The sequence below is a fragment of the Bubalus kerabau genome, chromosome 12 (genome assembly GCF_029407905.1).
Source record: "Bubalus kerabau isolate K-KA32 ecotype Philippines breed swamp buffalo chromosome 12, PCC_UOA_SB_1v2, whole genome shotgun sequence".
Lineage (NCBI taxonomy): Eukaryota > Metazoa > Chordata > Mammalia > Artiodactyla > Bovidae > Bubalus > Bubalus kerabau.
In genome coordinates this window covers 70,438,509-70,455,732 of record NC_073635.1, presented here as the reverse complement: position 1 = coordinate 70,455,732, position 17,224 = coordinate 70,438,509, and the positions used below count along the sequence as shown (strand labels likewise).

Genomic DNA, 17,224 nt, shown 5'->3' with positions numbered 1-17,224 from the left:
CTTATCTTTGACAAAGGAGGCGAGAATATGCAATGGAGAAGTGAAAATCTCTTTAACAAGTGGTGCTGGGAAAACTGGTCAACCACTTGTAAAAGAATGAAACTAGAACACTTTCTAACACCATACACAAAAATAAACTCAAAATGGATTAAAGATCTAAATGTAAGAGCAGAAACTATAAAATGCCTAGAGGAGAACATAGGCAAAACACTCTCCAACATAAATCACAGCAGGATCCTCTATGACCCACCTCCCAGAATATTGGGAATAAAAGCAAAAATAAACAAATGGGACCTAATTAAAATTAAAGGCTTCTGCACATCAAAGGAAACTATAAGCAAGGTGAATAAACAGCCTTCAGAATGGGAGAAAATAATAGCAAATGAAGCAACTGACAAACAACTAACATCAAAAATGTACAAGCAACTCCTGCAGCTCAATTCCAGAAAAATAAACGACCCAATCAAAAAATGGGCCAAAGAACTAAACAGACATTTCTCCAAAGAAGACATACAGATGGCTAAAAAACACATGAAAAGATGCTCAACATCACTCATGATCAGAGAAATGCAAATCAAAACCACTACGAGGTACCATTTCATGCCAGTCAGAATGGCTGCTATCCAAAAAATATCTACAAGCAATAAAAGCTAGAGAGGGTGTGGAGAAAAGGGAACCCTCTTACACTGTTGGTGGGAATGCAAACTAGTACAAACTAGTACACTATGGAGAACAGTGTGGAAATTCCTTTAAAAACTGGAAATAGAACTGCCTTATGACCCAGAAATCCCACTACTGGGCATACACACTGAAGAAACCAGAATTGAAAGAGACACATGTACCCCAATGTTCATCGCAGCACTGTTTATAATAGCCAGGACATGGAAGCAACCTAGATGTCTATCAGCAGAAGAATGGTTAAGAAAGCTGTGGTACATATACACAATGGAGTATTACTCAGCCATTAAAAAGAATACATTTGAATCAATTCTAATGAGGTGGGTGAAACTGGAGCCTATTATATAGAGTGAAGTAAGCCAGAAAGAAAAACACCAATACAGTATACTAATGCATATATATGGAATTTAGAAAGATGGTAATGATAACCCCATATGCGAGACAGCAAAAGAGACACAGATGTAGAGAGCAGTCTTTTGGACTCTGTGGGAGAGGGAGATGGTGGGATGATTTGGGAGAATGGCATTGAAACATGTATAATATCATATATGAAACGAATTGCCAGTCCAGGTTCCATGCATGATACAGGATGCTTGGGGCTGGTGCATTGGGGTGACCCTGAGGGGTGGTACAGGGAGGGAGGTGGGAGGGGTGTTCAGGATGGGGAACACGTGTATACCCATGGCGGATTCATGTTGATGTATGGCAAAACCAATACAATATTGTAAAGTAATTAGCCTCCAATTAAAATAAATAAATTTATATTAAAATAAATAAAGGTAATAAAAAACAATTAATCCATGATTCTGCCTATAATTCAAAGCACTGCTGCTGATTTAGATATATAGAATTATTTATGTGAGAAAATGTATTTAAGTACTAGTCCACATACACTGCAATACCTGTTCAAATATCTTTGTGTAGGATGGCAAGAAATGACCGTGTTATTTTTCTTATGACACCTTCAAGATTCTCTTCTTTTTGCTTACATGCTTCAATCAAACAGAGTGAAGGATAAGATTACTCACTGAATCAAAAGAACACTTCCAGAAACATCCACTTAAAGTTCAGAAAGAAATCATTAACTAATTGTTCACTTAAAAATCCCCAAATCAGGGACTTAGACAGAAAATCACCCAGGGCAGTTGCTCTGTTTTCTACTTAATTGTTAACAACATGCTGCTATATAACACTGCCTTCTCTCAATGGCAGGTTTGGAGGCAGGATTTTTCCATCATGAGGAGCATGACTGTGTTTGTAACAACATATAGATAGAGATTTTTAAACATATAACTGGATGCTTGGGGCTGGTGCACTGGGAAGACCCAGAGGGATGGAATGGGGAGGGAGGAGGGAGGAGGGTTCAGGATGGGGAACACATGTATACCTGTGGCGGATTCATTTTGATATTTGGCAAAACTAATACAGTTATGTAAAGTTTAAAAATAAAATAAAATTTAAGAACACTGAAAAAAAATAAAATAAAATAAAATAGACTTTCCAAGTGTTCAAGAAGTTGAAACATTTCCCCATTTCCTTATGAGACTGTTAGTCCATAAGTTGTTTCCATATCTTGCAGACCCCATAGACTGTGACTCTATACACGGACATCACCAGATGGCCAATACTGAAATCAGATTGATTATATCCTTTGCAGCCAGCTCTTTTGTGCAGGAGAAGCTCTATATAGTCAACAAAAGCAAGACCAAGAACTTTTTGTGGCTCATATCATGAGCTCTTTATTGCAAAATTCAGACTTAAATTGAAGAAAGTAGGGAAAACCAGTAGACCATTCAGGTGTGACCTAAATCAAATCCTTTAATGATTATACAGAAGTGACAAATAGATTCAAGGATTATCTCTGATAGAAAGAGTGCATGAAAAACTATAGACAGAGGTTCATAACATTGTACAGGAGGTGGTGACTAAAACGACCCCCAAGAAAAAGAAACACAAGGGAAAATGGTTGTCTAAGGAGGCCTGACAAATAGCTGGGAAAAGAATAGAAGCCAAAAGCTAAAGGAGCCAAGAAAAGATACATGCATCTGAATGCAGAGTTCCAAAGAATAGCAAGAAAAGATAAAAAGTCTTATGAAGTGAACAGTTCAAAGAAACAGGAAAAACAATAGAATGGGAAATATTAGGGATCACTTCAAGAAAATTAGAGATACCAAGGGAACATTTCATGCAAAGATGGGCACAGTAAATGACAGAAATGGTAGGGACCTAACAGAAGCAGAAGATATTAAGAAGAGGTGGCAAGAATACACAGAAGAACTGTACAAAAAAGATCTTCATGACCCAGATAAGTACGATGGTGTGATCACTCACCTGGAGCCAGATATCCTGGAGTGTGAAGTCACATGGACCTTAGTAAGCACTACTATGAACAAAACTGGTGGATGTGATGGAATTCCAGCTGAGCTATTTCAAATCCTAAAAGATGATGCTGTGAAAGTGGTGCACTCAATATGTCAGCAAATTTGGAAAACTCAACAGTGACCACAGGACTGGAAAAGGTCAGGTTTCATTCCAGTCTCAAAGAAGGGCAATGCCAAAGAATGTTGAAATTACTGCACATCTGCATTCATTTCACATGCTAGCAAGGTAATACTCAAAATACTTCAAGCTACACTTCAATAGTACATGAACCAGGAACTTTCAGATGTACAAGCTATATTTAGAAAAGGCAGAGGAACCAGATATCAAATGGCCAACATCCAGTGGATCATAGAAAAAGCAAAAGAATTCCAGAAAAACATCTACTTCTGCTTCATTGACTATTGCAAAGCCTTTGATTGTGTGGATCACAACGAACTCTGGAAAATTCTTCAAGAGATGGGAATACCAGACCATCTTACCTGACTCCTGAGAAACCTGTATGGAGGTCAAGAAGCAACAGTTAGAACTGGACACAGAACAAGGGACTGGTTCCAAATTGGGAAAGGAGTGCCTCAAGACTGTATATTGTCACCCTGCTTATTTACCTATATTCAGAGTGCATCATGTGAAATGCCAGGCTGGATGAAGCACAAGATGGAATCAAAATTGCTGGGAGAAATATCAATAACCTCAGATATGTAGATAACACCACCCTTATGGCAGAAAATAAAAAGGAACTAAAGAGCCTCTTGATAAAGGTGAAAGAGGAGAGTGAAAAAAATTAAAACTTTTTCACTTAAACTCAAGGCTTAAAACTCAAGATTCAAAAAACAAAGATCATGACACCTGGTCCCATCACTTTATGGCAAATAGATGGGAGACAATGGAAACAGTGACACACTTTATTTTGGGGGGCTCCAAAATCACCATGGACAGTGACTGCAGCCATGAAATTAAAAGACGCTTGCTCCTTGGAAGAAAAGCTATGATATACCTAGACAGTGTATTAAAAAGAAGACACATAACTTTGACAACAAAGGTCTGCCTAGCCAAAACTATGGTTTTTCCATAGTTATGTATGGGTGTGAATGTTGGGAGCATAAAGAAGGCTGAGTGCTGAAGAACTGATGCTTTTCAACTGTGGTGTTGGAGAAGACTCTCGAGAGTCCCTTGGACTGCAAGATCAAACCAGTCAATCCTAAAGGAAATCAGTCCTGAATATTCATTGGAACAACTGATGCTGAAGCTGAAATTCCAAAACTTTGGCCACCTGATGTGAAGAACTGACTCATTGGTAAAGACCCTGATGCTGGGAAAGATTGAAGGCAGGAGAAGGGGACAACAGAGGATGAGATGGTTGGATGGCATCACCAACTCGACGGACATGTGTTTGTGTAAGCTCTGGGAATTGATGATGGACAGGAAGCCTGGTGTGCTGTGGTCCATGGGGTCACAAAAAGTCAGACACGAGTGAATGACTGAACAGCAACAAAAATACTGTCTTCCATAATGGCTGTATCAGTTTACATTCACACCAACAGTGCAACAGGGTTCCCTTTTCTCCATACCCTCTCCAGCACTTATCATTTATGGACTTTTGGATGATGGCCATTCTGACTGACTTGAGATGACACCTCATTTTGGTTTTGATTTGCATTTCTCTAATAATGACCGAGGGTGAGCACTTTCCCGTGTGTTTATTAGCCATTTATAAATCTTCTTTTGAGAAATGTCTGTTCAGTTCTTCACTCAGTCCACTTTTTTATTAGGTTGTTTGCTTTTTTGGTATTGAGCTACATAAACTACTTGTATATTTTGGAGATTAATTCTTAGTCAGTTGTTCTAGCTCGAAGGACTTGAGCATATCCTTGCTAGCATATGAAATGAGTGCAATAATATCGTAGTTTGAACATTTTTTAGCATTGCCCTTCTTTGGGATTGCAATGAAAACTAATCCCATGGGATACAATCTATTAAAATGCAGTTGCAAAAAAGGAAAGGAAAGGAAAATACTTCCAGAACACAGAACTTAATTTTATAATAGCTTTGTACTCAACAATCTCTTAATAAATTTCCACTCAAAGTGCACTTGGAAGCTTGTCATCTTTTTTCCTATATATTAGAGTTTCACCTGAGGGAGAAATTTCTGAAAATTAATCCTAGTTACCAAGAATGAAAAAAACATTCAAGAGATCAGTTAGTTTCATGACAGTATTTATGAAGGAAACATCATTGCTTATGTTCAGCCTACTGTCAAAACATTTGTAACATGCTTCTAAAAGGCCCAGAGAGAAGCATGTGTAGAGATTACCAAGGGCAACAGTGAAAGTGCTGGCTTCCCTCTTCTTTCCCTAACACACTTTCTGAGATTAGCTTTAGCACCTAGATTGTCCCTGGTGGCTCAAGAAAGCATTTCAGTATCATCAAGAGTCTGGACACTGAGCTGAGTTTGCTGTGAGCTTAGAGATGATAGTTTTGTTTTTTTTTTTTTTAATCAGTTTTATTTCCTAAATTCCTCTCACATTCCCACTGGTGTGATTTCATTTTGAAAACAGTTCATCTTTAAGTTCCAGAACAGTTTTTAGAATATTTTTTTAAAATAAGGGCAACAACTTATGTAATTGACTATGAAAAAGAAATACACCACAGGACTATACTTATAAGTGTCTGTGTTGTGTGTACGTGTGAATTGAGATCTCCAGTCTACAGCTGTTTTAAATTTTGGATCTGTATCTTTTCCATACGGAATCATAGAATATTGACATGACATTAAAAAAAAAAGAATCAATCTATTGTCTGCAATTACCTATGTTTTCAAATACCTTGAAGACAGGGACTTTTTTTCTAGTGCTTAGGTCCACAAATAACAACTAGTAGAAGACCAATAGAATGAAAAGGTCCCCATTTCTTACATGTTAAAACCTGAGGCCAAGAGAAGAAAAGTGACTGGCACAGCTCTTCCAAAGCTATGTTTCGGTAGAACTGGGATGTCATAGCATCTTCACCTACATCCCAACTCTCTGTCCAATAATAGATTTTAAATGTCTACTGATGTTTTAAAATGGATGAATTCCTCCTCTTTACTTCATAAAGGCCTAAGTTTGTGAGGTAAAGCTACTATCAGATATCAAATATTTAACTCACAAAACTTCTTTAAAGCATAAATAACCCCCAGGGAAATGTATTCATTGTTTAACAGTTTCAGTTCCTTGATTGACAGACAACAGAATTTGGAAGCTTGAATAGTCTGGATCTATGAACTGCAACTTCCAAAGGACCACTATATGTGGTTTGCTCTTCATGCCATCACATACAAGAAAGAAAGTCTACCAAAAATAATTTATTACAAATTCTACTTTGAAAATAAACTATAAACATAAGTTTAATTTAACACATCATTAAAAGAGAAATAAATAATTTTCTGCCCCTAACCCTTTTGGGCAAACTAGACCTGTCTTTGCAGTACTTATTTGGACTTCTATTTTCTTGAAACAATGAAGTCGTGCTGAGAGATACAAGGAGAAGGAAGCAAGATAAACATGAGTGTGCCAGCTGCTCTAAGATAAGCAACCTCAAAGATTTAAACTTGGTCCCAAATCCTTGAAAAATAAATGAATCAGCATGTGGAGAAGCCTACAGGTCTTGAACATGAAGAACCTGGTTAACTGTGGTCATGAGCACTCAGAAGCTGTGATGAAAGAAATCCAGTCCCACTTAATGCTCCAAACTTTATGACTGTAGTTTTTGCATTAACTGACAAAGTGGAACAACTTCACAGCCATAATAGCATAGACTCCTCCAATCACTTTCTCTCTACAGTTTCATAGTAAGACGAGATTTGTGTGGGCCTTTGCAGGTTATTATCCTGTGTTTTATCCAGTGCCTGAACTAAACAAGTGCTGAATAAATTTTCACAGGATACTACCCTAAACAGTCTTATTTAATTCTCACAAAAGTCTTATGAAACAAGGAGGGCAGCCATTATTCCCATCCCACAGAAGACAAAGATCCCAGACACCATGTCATCATCATCACTAAGGTTCATTAGGCACTAACCATGTGCTAAGCCCTCTGAATATATTAACCTGTTTAATTTTCATGTTATTGTGACATGGTAGATATGAACAGCATCTCTACTTTACAGGTGAGAAAACTATGACACAGAGAAATTAACACATAAGTATTAACCTAACTACAATCAGCTATCACAATTAGGAACTAGCACCGGGACTGAACCTAGGAAGGTGGTTCCAGAGTCCATACTTGTATCATGACAATATCATGCCTTGATATTTGGCTGCCCAAGTAGTATGCACTTGCTTTGGGCTTCGTCACACAACTAGTTGATGGCCAGTCCAAGACTACTTCCATCCTTCCTCCAGCCCACCTTTGTACTTCAGTAGGTCCTGTCAATCATCACCTGCAAAAACAAAGCTGCCCTGGGCCTCAGCACAAGTCTAATTAACTGGCAGAGTGAAAGTGTCCAATTAACTGATGAACTAACTCTTCATAGAAACCCAAGTCAGAAGGATACCTTCCAAAGACAGGTGAAAGGCCTCAAGGTGGAGGCATCAGCCACTGGTGAACCTCCAGGGACACTCATATTTGAAACTTACTATTGAAGATTCACCTGTTAGATAATACAAAGCCTCTTATATGTAATTGGAAGTCATTACCTTATTAGGAAAACCTCATAGTTGGAGAACATGCCAGAGCTGTGTGATTCCAGGAATGAAAGGGCAATGAAAGAAAGAAACATATAGCCTGTGTCCTATAGGGAGATTACTTGTAAGGAGGTTCTTCATATGGGACAACCTAACTTAATGCTATTTAAGAATCCATGTTTTAGCAACTAGTCTAGGACATTTAAATATGTTTACATCAAATATAGGGTATTTCCCTCTTACAGTGTTGGTGGAAACACTAACTAGTACAGCCACTATGGAAAACGGTGTGGAGATTCCTTAAAAAACTGGCTATAGAATTGCCATATGACCCAACAATCCCACTGCTAGGCATAAACACTGAGGAAACCAGCATTGAAAGAGACACATGCACCTCAATGTCCTTTACAGCACTGTTTACAATACCTAGGACATGAAAGCAACCTAGATGTTCATCAACAGACAAATGGATAAGGAAGTTATGATACATATACACAATGGAATATTACTCAGCTCGAAAAAAAATCATTTTAGTAAGTTCAAATGAGGTGGATGAAACTGGAGTCTATTATACAGAGTGAAGTAAGTCAGAAGGAGAAACACTAATACAGAATATTAACACATATATATGGAATTTAGAAAGACGGTAATGACGATCCTATATGCAAGGCAGCAAAAGAGACACAGAGCCTGTAAAGAACAGGCTCTTGGACTATGTGGGAGAAGGCAAGGGTGGGATGATCTGAGAAAATAGAATTGAAACATGTATATTACCATATGTAAAATAGATGACCAATGCAAGTTCAATGAATGAAGCAGGGCATTCAAGCTGGTACTCTGGGACAATCCTGGGGGATGGGGTGGAGAGAGAGGTGGGACAGGGGTTCAGGATGAAGGGACAATTGTGCACCCATGGCTGATTCATGATGATGTATGGCAAGACCACCACAATATTGTAAATTAATTATCCTCCAATTAAAATAAATACATTTTTAAAACAAATATATGGTGTTTCATTAGCCATACAACAAATGGATTCCTAACTCATTCTGCTAAGTGAACATTGATTTACCTTCCCCCACACACATAAATGAAAAGCTTAAATGCGCCTATATTCAAATTTTCTCTAGTAAGAGAAAAATATCAGTGAAGATTTTTGTAGAAAATGAATCGACACACACAGTGATTTCTTCCAAGCATCTCTTCCATTTTCAAATACCAGAACATGGCAAAGCACTAAATGTGTTAAGATATATTTACTGAGAAAACTGGTGTCTGACTTACCCGCTGGATTTCTATCAAAGAACAATACCGGAACTCTCAAAATGGACTTCAACATTTTGTTGTGCAAAGTTTGTGAAGAATTAACAAGGATGTACAATGCCAAGAGAGATCTTGTGACACCAAAAAGGAGACTAGATGCAGTTAAACCTGAAATAAAGAAATGTCACTCATAACATAAAATCTCTGTCTTTTCTTCAACGATACTGAAGTACATATGTACATAAAATATTATGTATTTTCCACTATAAAAAGAATATACATATAAATTTTATATACAGAATTTGAAATAAATAAGTTTAGATACATATATAGAATGGATTCTGTAAGAGTTTAATGCATTCACAAGAGATATTAAAAAGAATATGAAAATCAGTATTTTCCTTTCACTAAACAGAAACCACATGTGAAGAAAAAGTGAAGTGTAAACTACAATTTCATTCTAGGCTTTCCAAACTCAATTTGCAAGTTCTAATAAAAACTATTCAAAAGCAGAGACATTACTTTTCCAACTAAGGTCTATCTAGTCAAGGCTATGATTTTTCCAGTAGTTATGTATGGATGTGAGAGTTGGACTGTGAAGAAAGCTGAGCATCGAAGAATTGATGCTTTTGAACTGTGGTGTTGGAGAAGCCTCTTGAGAGTCCCTTGGACTGCAAGGAGATCCAACCAGTCCATTCTGAAGGAGATCAGTCCTGGGTGTTCTTTGGAAGAACTGATTGTAAAGTTGAAACTCCAATACTTTGGCCACCTCATGTGAAGAGTTGATTCATTGGAAAAGACTCTGATGTTGGGAGGAATTGGGGGCAGGAGGAGAAGGGGACAACAAAGGATGAGATGGCTGGATGCCATCACCGAATTGATGGACATGAGTTTGGGTGAACTCCTGGAGTTGGTGATGGACAGGGAGGCCTGGCATGCTGCAATTCATGGGGTCGCAAGGAGTCCGACACGACTGAACTACTGAACTGAACTGAACTGAATAAAAACTCAGCAGGAAAATTAATTATAAAAAGTAGTTAATCGTTCTTTCTCCATGTTTCAAATCTATTTACAAAATTTTCCATAATGTGAAATTGTGGTATGCTTTGGTACCAGCATGTGAATTAACAGGAAACAGGAGAAATTATTTCACTTTATTGAACAAAATACCCAGTAGCTTTAAAAATAGGAAAATACTATACTAAGTTACAAGTAGAAAATGTCTTAAATAGTTGAATTGCAAGAAAATACAAATTATATCTTAACACAAGATAATTAACCTAAAAGAGCATCTATTCTCATTGTTTTATAGAAACAAAAAGCATTTGTAAATGCACATAATTATTGAAATTTGTTTTATTTAAGACATAAATGAGTGTTTACTATGCATATAAAAATTAAAATAGCCCTCCAAACATCTCTTGAACCCATGATACTAAGGAAACTGGAAATAACTTCTGTTATAAATATTCCATCAGGTATTTTTTCTCCTTCAGCTTTTCACATCACTGTTATTCCAACTCTGGAAGCTGTTCAAATTCATGAATTCCATCAACAGGTATCTGCCTTAGCCGACTATCCTAAATGAATATACAACAGGATCTATCCTTCTTCCTTTAAGCCCCCACAGTCCACCAATTCAGAAGGTAAACAGCTAGTGGATTTAGGTTTCTTAGCAAGTGATCAACAAAAGAAATACCAAATTTCAATGAGTGTGTTCTTACAAAGATCTAATTCACTGTATCTTTGCAGAAAGTTAGTATGTGTGTTTCTTGTGCAAATATTTTAAAATTTTAGATGAGGATTTCCTTTTGAAAGTATGCAATGCTACACATATTCTAGGCACTCTTGTGAAAACAGAGCCATATTAATTAATATTAGTCTGGCAAGCCAGATGTTAAATTAATCATACAATTGGAGGTGCAATAACACTGTGATCTCAAGGTAAGAAAGAGAAGGAATCCTAATTAATTCCCAGACACTGGATTTCTCCCTACTTAGCTTCTCTCTTAAGTAATTGGTGAAGCCCATGAGATGAGCAGTGTGGCAAAGGGGAGTTTGCATACCTGCAAGGAAATAGTGCTTTTGCTTGGGGGCCCTTGCTGCCAGAGGAATTCATCTAAGTTCAATAAAAGACAGGGTTTATTCAGACAGAACTGGAAAAATTCAAACCACTGGGTGGGGATCCATTTCTAATCCCCTTGTCCATCCATATAATAAGATTTAGATAAAGCAACCCATTAGAATAGACAGTAGCACATGTTTCCAGTGGCTGATTTTCTGGATGTTCAATTCTAGTTTAACTTCCAAAATCCAATACAGAGCAAATTAAGAGCCTTCATTCATCTTCTTCTAGTAGATTTTTTAAATAATTATTCCAATTAATTAATACAGTAAATGCGAGTCAGACTCTTATTTGTTGATGTATTTCCGAATTTTTCCTGGAAGCCCTAGTTGCTCACACAGGCTCCTTGTAAGCACCTCAGACTCTAGTACAATAGACCAGATGATTCGGCTTTACCTGAAAAAATTCCTAAGTACCAGTCCAGATCAATCATCTCTGTTATATTTCCTTTTTCATGTGCCGTGATATTAAGAGTATCCTGTTCATTTGCCCTATGGAACAGGGAAGAAAAAAATATTATGCTACAGATAGAATGTACATATATACCAGAAAAAAAAAATTAACCTTGATTTAGGAGATGAATTTAATGCTAGAAAATGGTTCCCAGCTCTAAGGGTCCTATGTCTCTCTACCTTATAGGGATACCACTTGAATCACAACTTTCAATTCTCAAAAATGTCTGTGAGGAAGCTTCTGAGAGTGAGACATGGAGAGAGACCATGGGAGGGTCACAGTCCAGCAGGAACTGTGATTTTTCTTCAGGGAAACTACATGAGGGTCAGAAGAGGAGGCTGAACAATCCCCACCCCTCCCCCTGACCCTGTGGGAAAGTGAGGCTCTGTGTAGACTTCACAGCACTTTGGACCAGAGCAGGAATCACTCACCAGTTTAAAAGCCACCAATCTTGCAGGATATAGGCAACCTAGAGCAGGAAACAACAGTCACTCACACACTGACGTTACTGAGCCCTCACACCCCACTCACTAGGATGGGGGACGGAAAGGTTTGAGAATAGGGAGACGGTCCTTCCAACTCAGGTCTGTGTCAAGCCCCACATCCCAGATGATGAGAGGTCAGGGGAGGGTATGTTATATTTTAATATATCTAAAAGGCCTTCTTTTTTTTTTTTTTTTTCTAGACTCTGTCACAAACACACACCAATAAGCCTCACTTATTTTGTTACCCAAAGATAGCATATTTGAGTGCAAATCCAAGTACATGTCAAAAAAAAAGTAGGAGTGTAAATGCTCGGGGTTTTGAAGGAAGACTCTTGACAGTACTGTGATGGTCAGTTTTCTGTGTCATCTTGGCCATTCCAGTCTCTGGTCACTTAATCAACCACTCCTCTAGATATTAATGTGAAGGTATATTTTGTGGATTGTGGTTCATATCTATAATTAGTCACCTTAAGTAAAAATAACCATCAACAATGTGGTGGGCCCCATCCAGTCAGTCGAAGGCTGTAAGAGCACAACCTGAAGCTTCCTGGAGGAGGAAGAAATTCTGCCTTAAGACTGCAGCTCCTGCCTGAGGTTCCAGCCTGCAGGCCTGCTCTTCTGCTTTCAGATTCACCCAGGTAGATCCCACAGCTTCATGAGCCAGTTTTTTTAAAATAAATCTCTTCATAAACATAATAATAATTAAATATAGATACAGTATAAATAGTACGTGCATATCAAGCTAAGGGAACACACCAAAAACAAATTTCCTTACTTACCTGAGTTGCTATGTTTACTAGAATAAGGAAAATGATGACAGACCAGTGAGCACCAGCTCTGAAGTAATTCTTGTAGGTCTTAAAACCAACTTTTCCTTCTAAACGTCTCTCCTCAGATAGTGTCTCCTGTATATTCTCAGTCTTGGAGGGAAAAATGGCAGTGAAAGACAAAATTTTAAATAATGAACTACAAAAGTTCAACAATGCCCTAAATTGCAATTCTGTGGCGAAAACAGACACACCTCACATGCTGGTAGGAGTGCAAGATGGTCCATCTCCTATGGAGAAGGTATGAAAATATCTAACCAAACCATATATGCATTGGCTCTTGGACCCAGCCATACTACTTCTAGTTATCTATTAGAAATAAGGAAATTAAAAAAAAAAGAAATAAGGAAATATCATTTGCACAAGGTTATTCATAGTTGTGTGGCTTTGCTTAAAGTAGCAGTGCTCTGTGATGATCTAGATGTTTGGGACAGGAGTGTAGGGGGGAAAGGGAGTCCAAGAGGGAGGGGATATATGTATACATAGAGCAGATTCACTTCATTGCACAGTGGAAAGCAACACAGCATTGTAAAGCAGTTATACTCCAATTAAAAAATAAATTATATGACTAAAGAATAAAAATAGGATATTATGACTTTCAGCACATGCAAAACATATCCAATTCAAATATGAATGCAGAAGTTTGTTCCAAAATAACACACAAAATGATATGTAGCTAATGTATCCCTCTAGATGATTTGTGTCATTCAATGATGAAAACATAAAACATAGCTGGTCCTCAAAATACTAGTCAAATACAATAAGCTGAGTTCACGCAACAAGTTGGAGTAAGGTAGTTTGGATAGCAGGAGGACAGCATATGATCTGAATCTATGTGGTTCCTGAATTTCAGTGATTCCTGAGTGTGGAATGTGAGGGACTAATCAGTGTCTACTGTGTGTCAGGTCCTTAGCACACGTTATCTCTGGTCTATCACAAACCTTCTGACACCAAGGCAGAATACAACAATCAGTCATCTGCAGTGCCAGAACATTCCAATATGTAGGAAAAAATAGCTGATTTAATGTGGTCATAGCAGGATTTGATAGGAGAGGGTCTTCATAGTAAGCCTCTGGATGTAAAAGGGAAGCTGGGAGCCATTATAAACATACACCCAGAAATTCATATCATAGATCTTGATAAGATTCATCATCCTATACCCAAGGAGAACCCTGGTCAGAGAGCAATTTAATTCTACCAATTCCATGGAATAAGGCCCTGAAAACTTTTTTACTTTGAGACAAGATGTCATGAGAGGAGAAGACTGAACGGCCATCAAAAGCAGACAGGCCGGGATGTTGCAGAATGAGAAACTCACATCTTGGTCTTCTGCAGCTGCATCTTTCAACAAGGGTTTGGAAGACTGTTGAGACTGAACTGAAAACTCGGAGGAGGTCTGAGACCTCATAGTGGGAGATTCAGGAACTGGAGATGGTTCAGCCTCCTCATTCTCCTTCTTTAAAAGGGAAGCAAAATCTATCCCAGATTTCAGTAACTCAGCATAAGTCCCTTTTTGCACCATTTCACCCTAAAATAAAAATTTTAAACTTGAGATGAATGTACTTGCATTAGATAATACTAATCTAATTTAAATACTAATCAAGAAAAGTTAACTGGTATTAAACTATAAATTTTTTAAGAAAATATTTTTTAGGTCTGGAATTATAGTTCACAAATCTATTTCAGTACAAGCCTTCTGTCCTCTGCCAAACCAAATACTGTGTAAGGTGTGGGCAGATATGAAAGAAATGTGTGCTCATGTGTTAAAAATGGAGGCCATTGAGATAACTACTGTGGGCACTTAGGGAAGCAAAAACTATAGAAGCCAGTAGAAGTATCAAAAGAGGTTTTTTTAGACAATTCAGATAAATTTCATGTGACAAGCAGAATTTTTAAAAAGTCATTTGGAAAAGATATTCCAGGAAACAAATTTGAGACTGACACAGAGATGGGCACAAGCACATCTGCATAGGTAAGAGTCACTCATCAAATCTTTGCTGACCATGTTACTATCACAGGAGCATGTGTTCAGCTGGGACAAGACCTGTAAAAAGTAGCTCTGGACAGAGAATCCATTGTCTGTGTCTTCACTGTCTTTATAACTTCCCCACAAACTCAGGAAGTTCCCAACTGCAAATTTAATATTCTTTCTGTTCAAGTCATTAAAAAAGAAGGCCATGACACTAGAGTGGTTGTAAAGCCTTGGCAGCAAACCAAAACCTAACCCAGAATCAGTGCGCTCAAATTTGAGAGGAAAACTTAAAAACAACCAATCACAAGCAGAAAACCAGGCCTCCTCAGTTCAGGCAACTGCTTAAGCTACTGCCAATCTAATCAAGTTTTTTGAAAATACATGACATTTTACTTCAGTTTCCCTCCCTCCAGTTCAATTCAGTTCAGTTGCTTGGTCGTGTCTGACTCTCTGAGACCCCATGGACTGCAGGACACCAGGCCTCCCTGTCCATCACCAACTCCTGGAGTTTACTCAAACTCATGTCCACTGAGTCAGTGATGCCATCCAACCATTGCATCCTCTGTTGTCACCTTCTCTTCCCGCCTTCAATCTTTATCAGAATCAGGGCATTTTCCAATGAGTCAGTTCTTCATATCTGGAGGCCAAAGTACTGGAGCTTCAGCTTCAGCATCATTCCTTCCAATGAACATTCAGGACTGATTTCCTTGAGGATTGACTGGTTGGATCTCCTTGTAGTTCAAAGGACTCTCAAGAGTCTTCTCTAACACCATAGTTCAAAAGCATCAATTCTTCTGTGCTCAGCTTTCTTTATGACCCAACTCTCACATCCATACATGACTACTGGAAAAACCATAGCTTTGACTAGATGGACATTTGTTGGCAAAGTAATGTCTCTGCTTTTTAAAATGCTATCTAGGTTGGTCATAGCTTTTCTTCCAAAGAGCAAGCGTCTTTTAATTTCATAGCTGCAATCACCATCTGCAGTGATTTTGGAGCCAAAAAATATAAAGTCTGTCACTGTTTCCTTTGTTTCCCCATCTATTTGCCATAAAGTGATGGGACCAGACGCCATGATCTTCATTTTTTGAATGTTGAGTTTTAAGCCAGATTGTTCACTCTCCTCTTTCACTTTCATCAAGAGACTGTCTCTTTAGTTCTTCTTGGCTTTCTGCCTTATGGGTGGTGTTATCTGCATATCTGAAGTTATTGATAAATCTCCTGGAAATCTTGATTCCAGCTTGTGCTTCATCCAGCCCAGTATTTAACATGATGTACTCTGCATAGAACTTAAATATATAAGGTGACAATATAAAGTCTTGATATGCTCCATTTCTCATTTGGAATCAGTCTTCTGTTCCGTGTCTGGTTCTAACTGTTTCTTCTTGACCTGCATACAGATTTCTCAGGAGGCAGGTCAGGTGGTCTTGTATTTCCATCTCTTGAAGAATTTTCCACAGTTTGTTGTGATCTACACAGACAAAGGCTTTAGCGTAGTCAATAAAGCAGAAGTAAATGTTTTTCTGGAACTCTCTTGCTTTTTCGATGATCCAACGGATGTTGGCAATTTGATCTCTGGTTCCCCTGCCTTTTCTAAATACAACATAAACATCTGAAAGTTCTCAGTTCATGTACTGTTGAAGCCTAGCTTGGAGAATTTTGAGCATTACTTTGCTAGAGTGTGAGACAAGTGCAATTGTGTGGTAGTTTGAATATTCTTTGCATTGCCTTTCTTTGGAATTGGAATGATAACTGACCCTTTCCAGTCCTGTGGCCACTGCTGAGTTTTCCAAATTTGCTGGCATATTGAGTGCAGCACTTTCACAGCATCATCTTTTAGGGTTTAAAAGAGCTCACCTGGAATTCCATCACTGCCATTAGCTTTGTTCATAGTGAGGCTTTCTAAGGCCCACTTGACTTCGCACTCCAGTCTGTCTGTCTCTAGGTGAGTGATCACACCATTGTGGTTATCTGAATCATTAAGATCTTTTTTCTACAGTTCTTCTGTGTACTCTTGCCATCTCTTCTTAATATCTTCTACTTCTGTTCAGTACATACCATTTCTGTCATTTATTGTGCCCATCCCTGCATGAAATGTTCCCTTGGTATCTCCAATTTTCCTGAAGAGATCCCTAGTCTTCCCCCATTCTATTGTTTTCCTCTGTTTCTTTGCATTGATCACTGAGGAAGGCTTTCTTATCTCTTGTTGCTGTTCTTTGGAACTCTCATATGCAGATGCTTTCACTATTTTCTAACCCCATGAAACAAGACACAGCTAATTCACTCAGTGGCAAACAAAATATGAGGCCAAAATTTCAGGATGCAAAACCAATCAAAAGAGGGAATCTGGTTAAGGTAAATCAAGTAGAAGAAAG

General features: G+C 38.1%; 1 protein-coding gene across 1 annotated transcript in view; it reads right to left on the bottom strand.

The window, feature by feature from the left end:
- The window catches only part of LOC129624634 (ATP-binding cassette sub-family C member 4-like), a 369,352-nt gene that overhangs the window by 133,816 nt on the left and 218,312 nt on the right, over positions 1–17,224 (bottom strand). The window contains exons 15-19 of the mRNA XM_055542789.1: positions 14,196–14,405; positions 12,830–12,970; positions 11,997–12,034; positions 11,509–11,603; positions 9,009–9,155 (exon numbers count right to left, since the gene is read on the bottom strand). Coding sequence (XP_055398764.1) covers positions 9,009–9,155; positions 11,509–11,603; positions 11,997–12,034; positions 12,830–12,970; positions 14,196–14,405 — 631 coding nt within the window. The remainder of the gene's footprint in view (positions 1–9,008; positions 9,156–11,508; positions 11,604–11,996; positions 12,035–12,829; positions 12,971–14,195; positions 14,406–17,224) is intronic.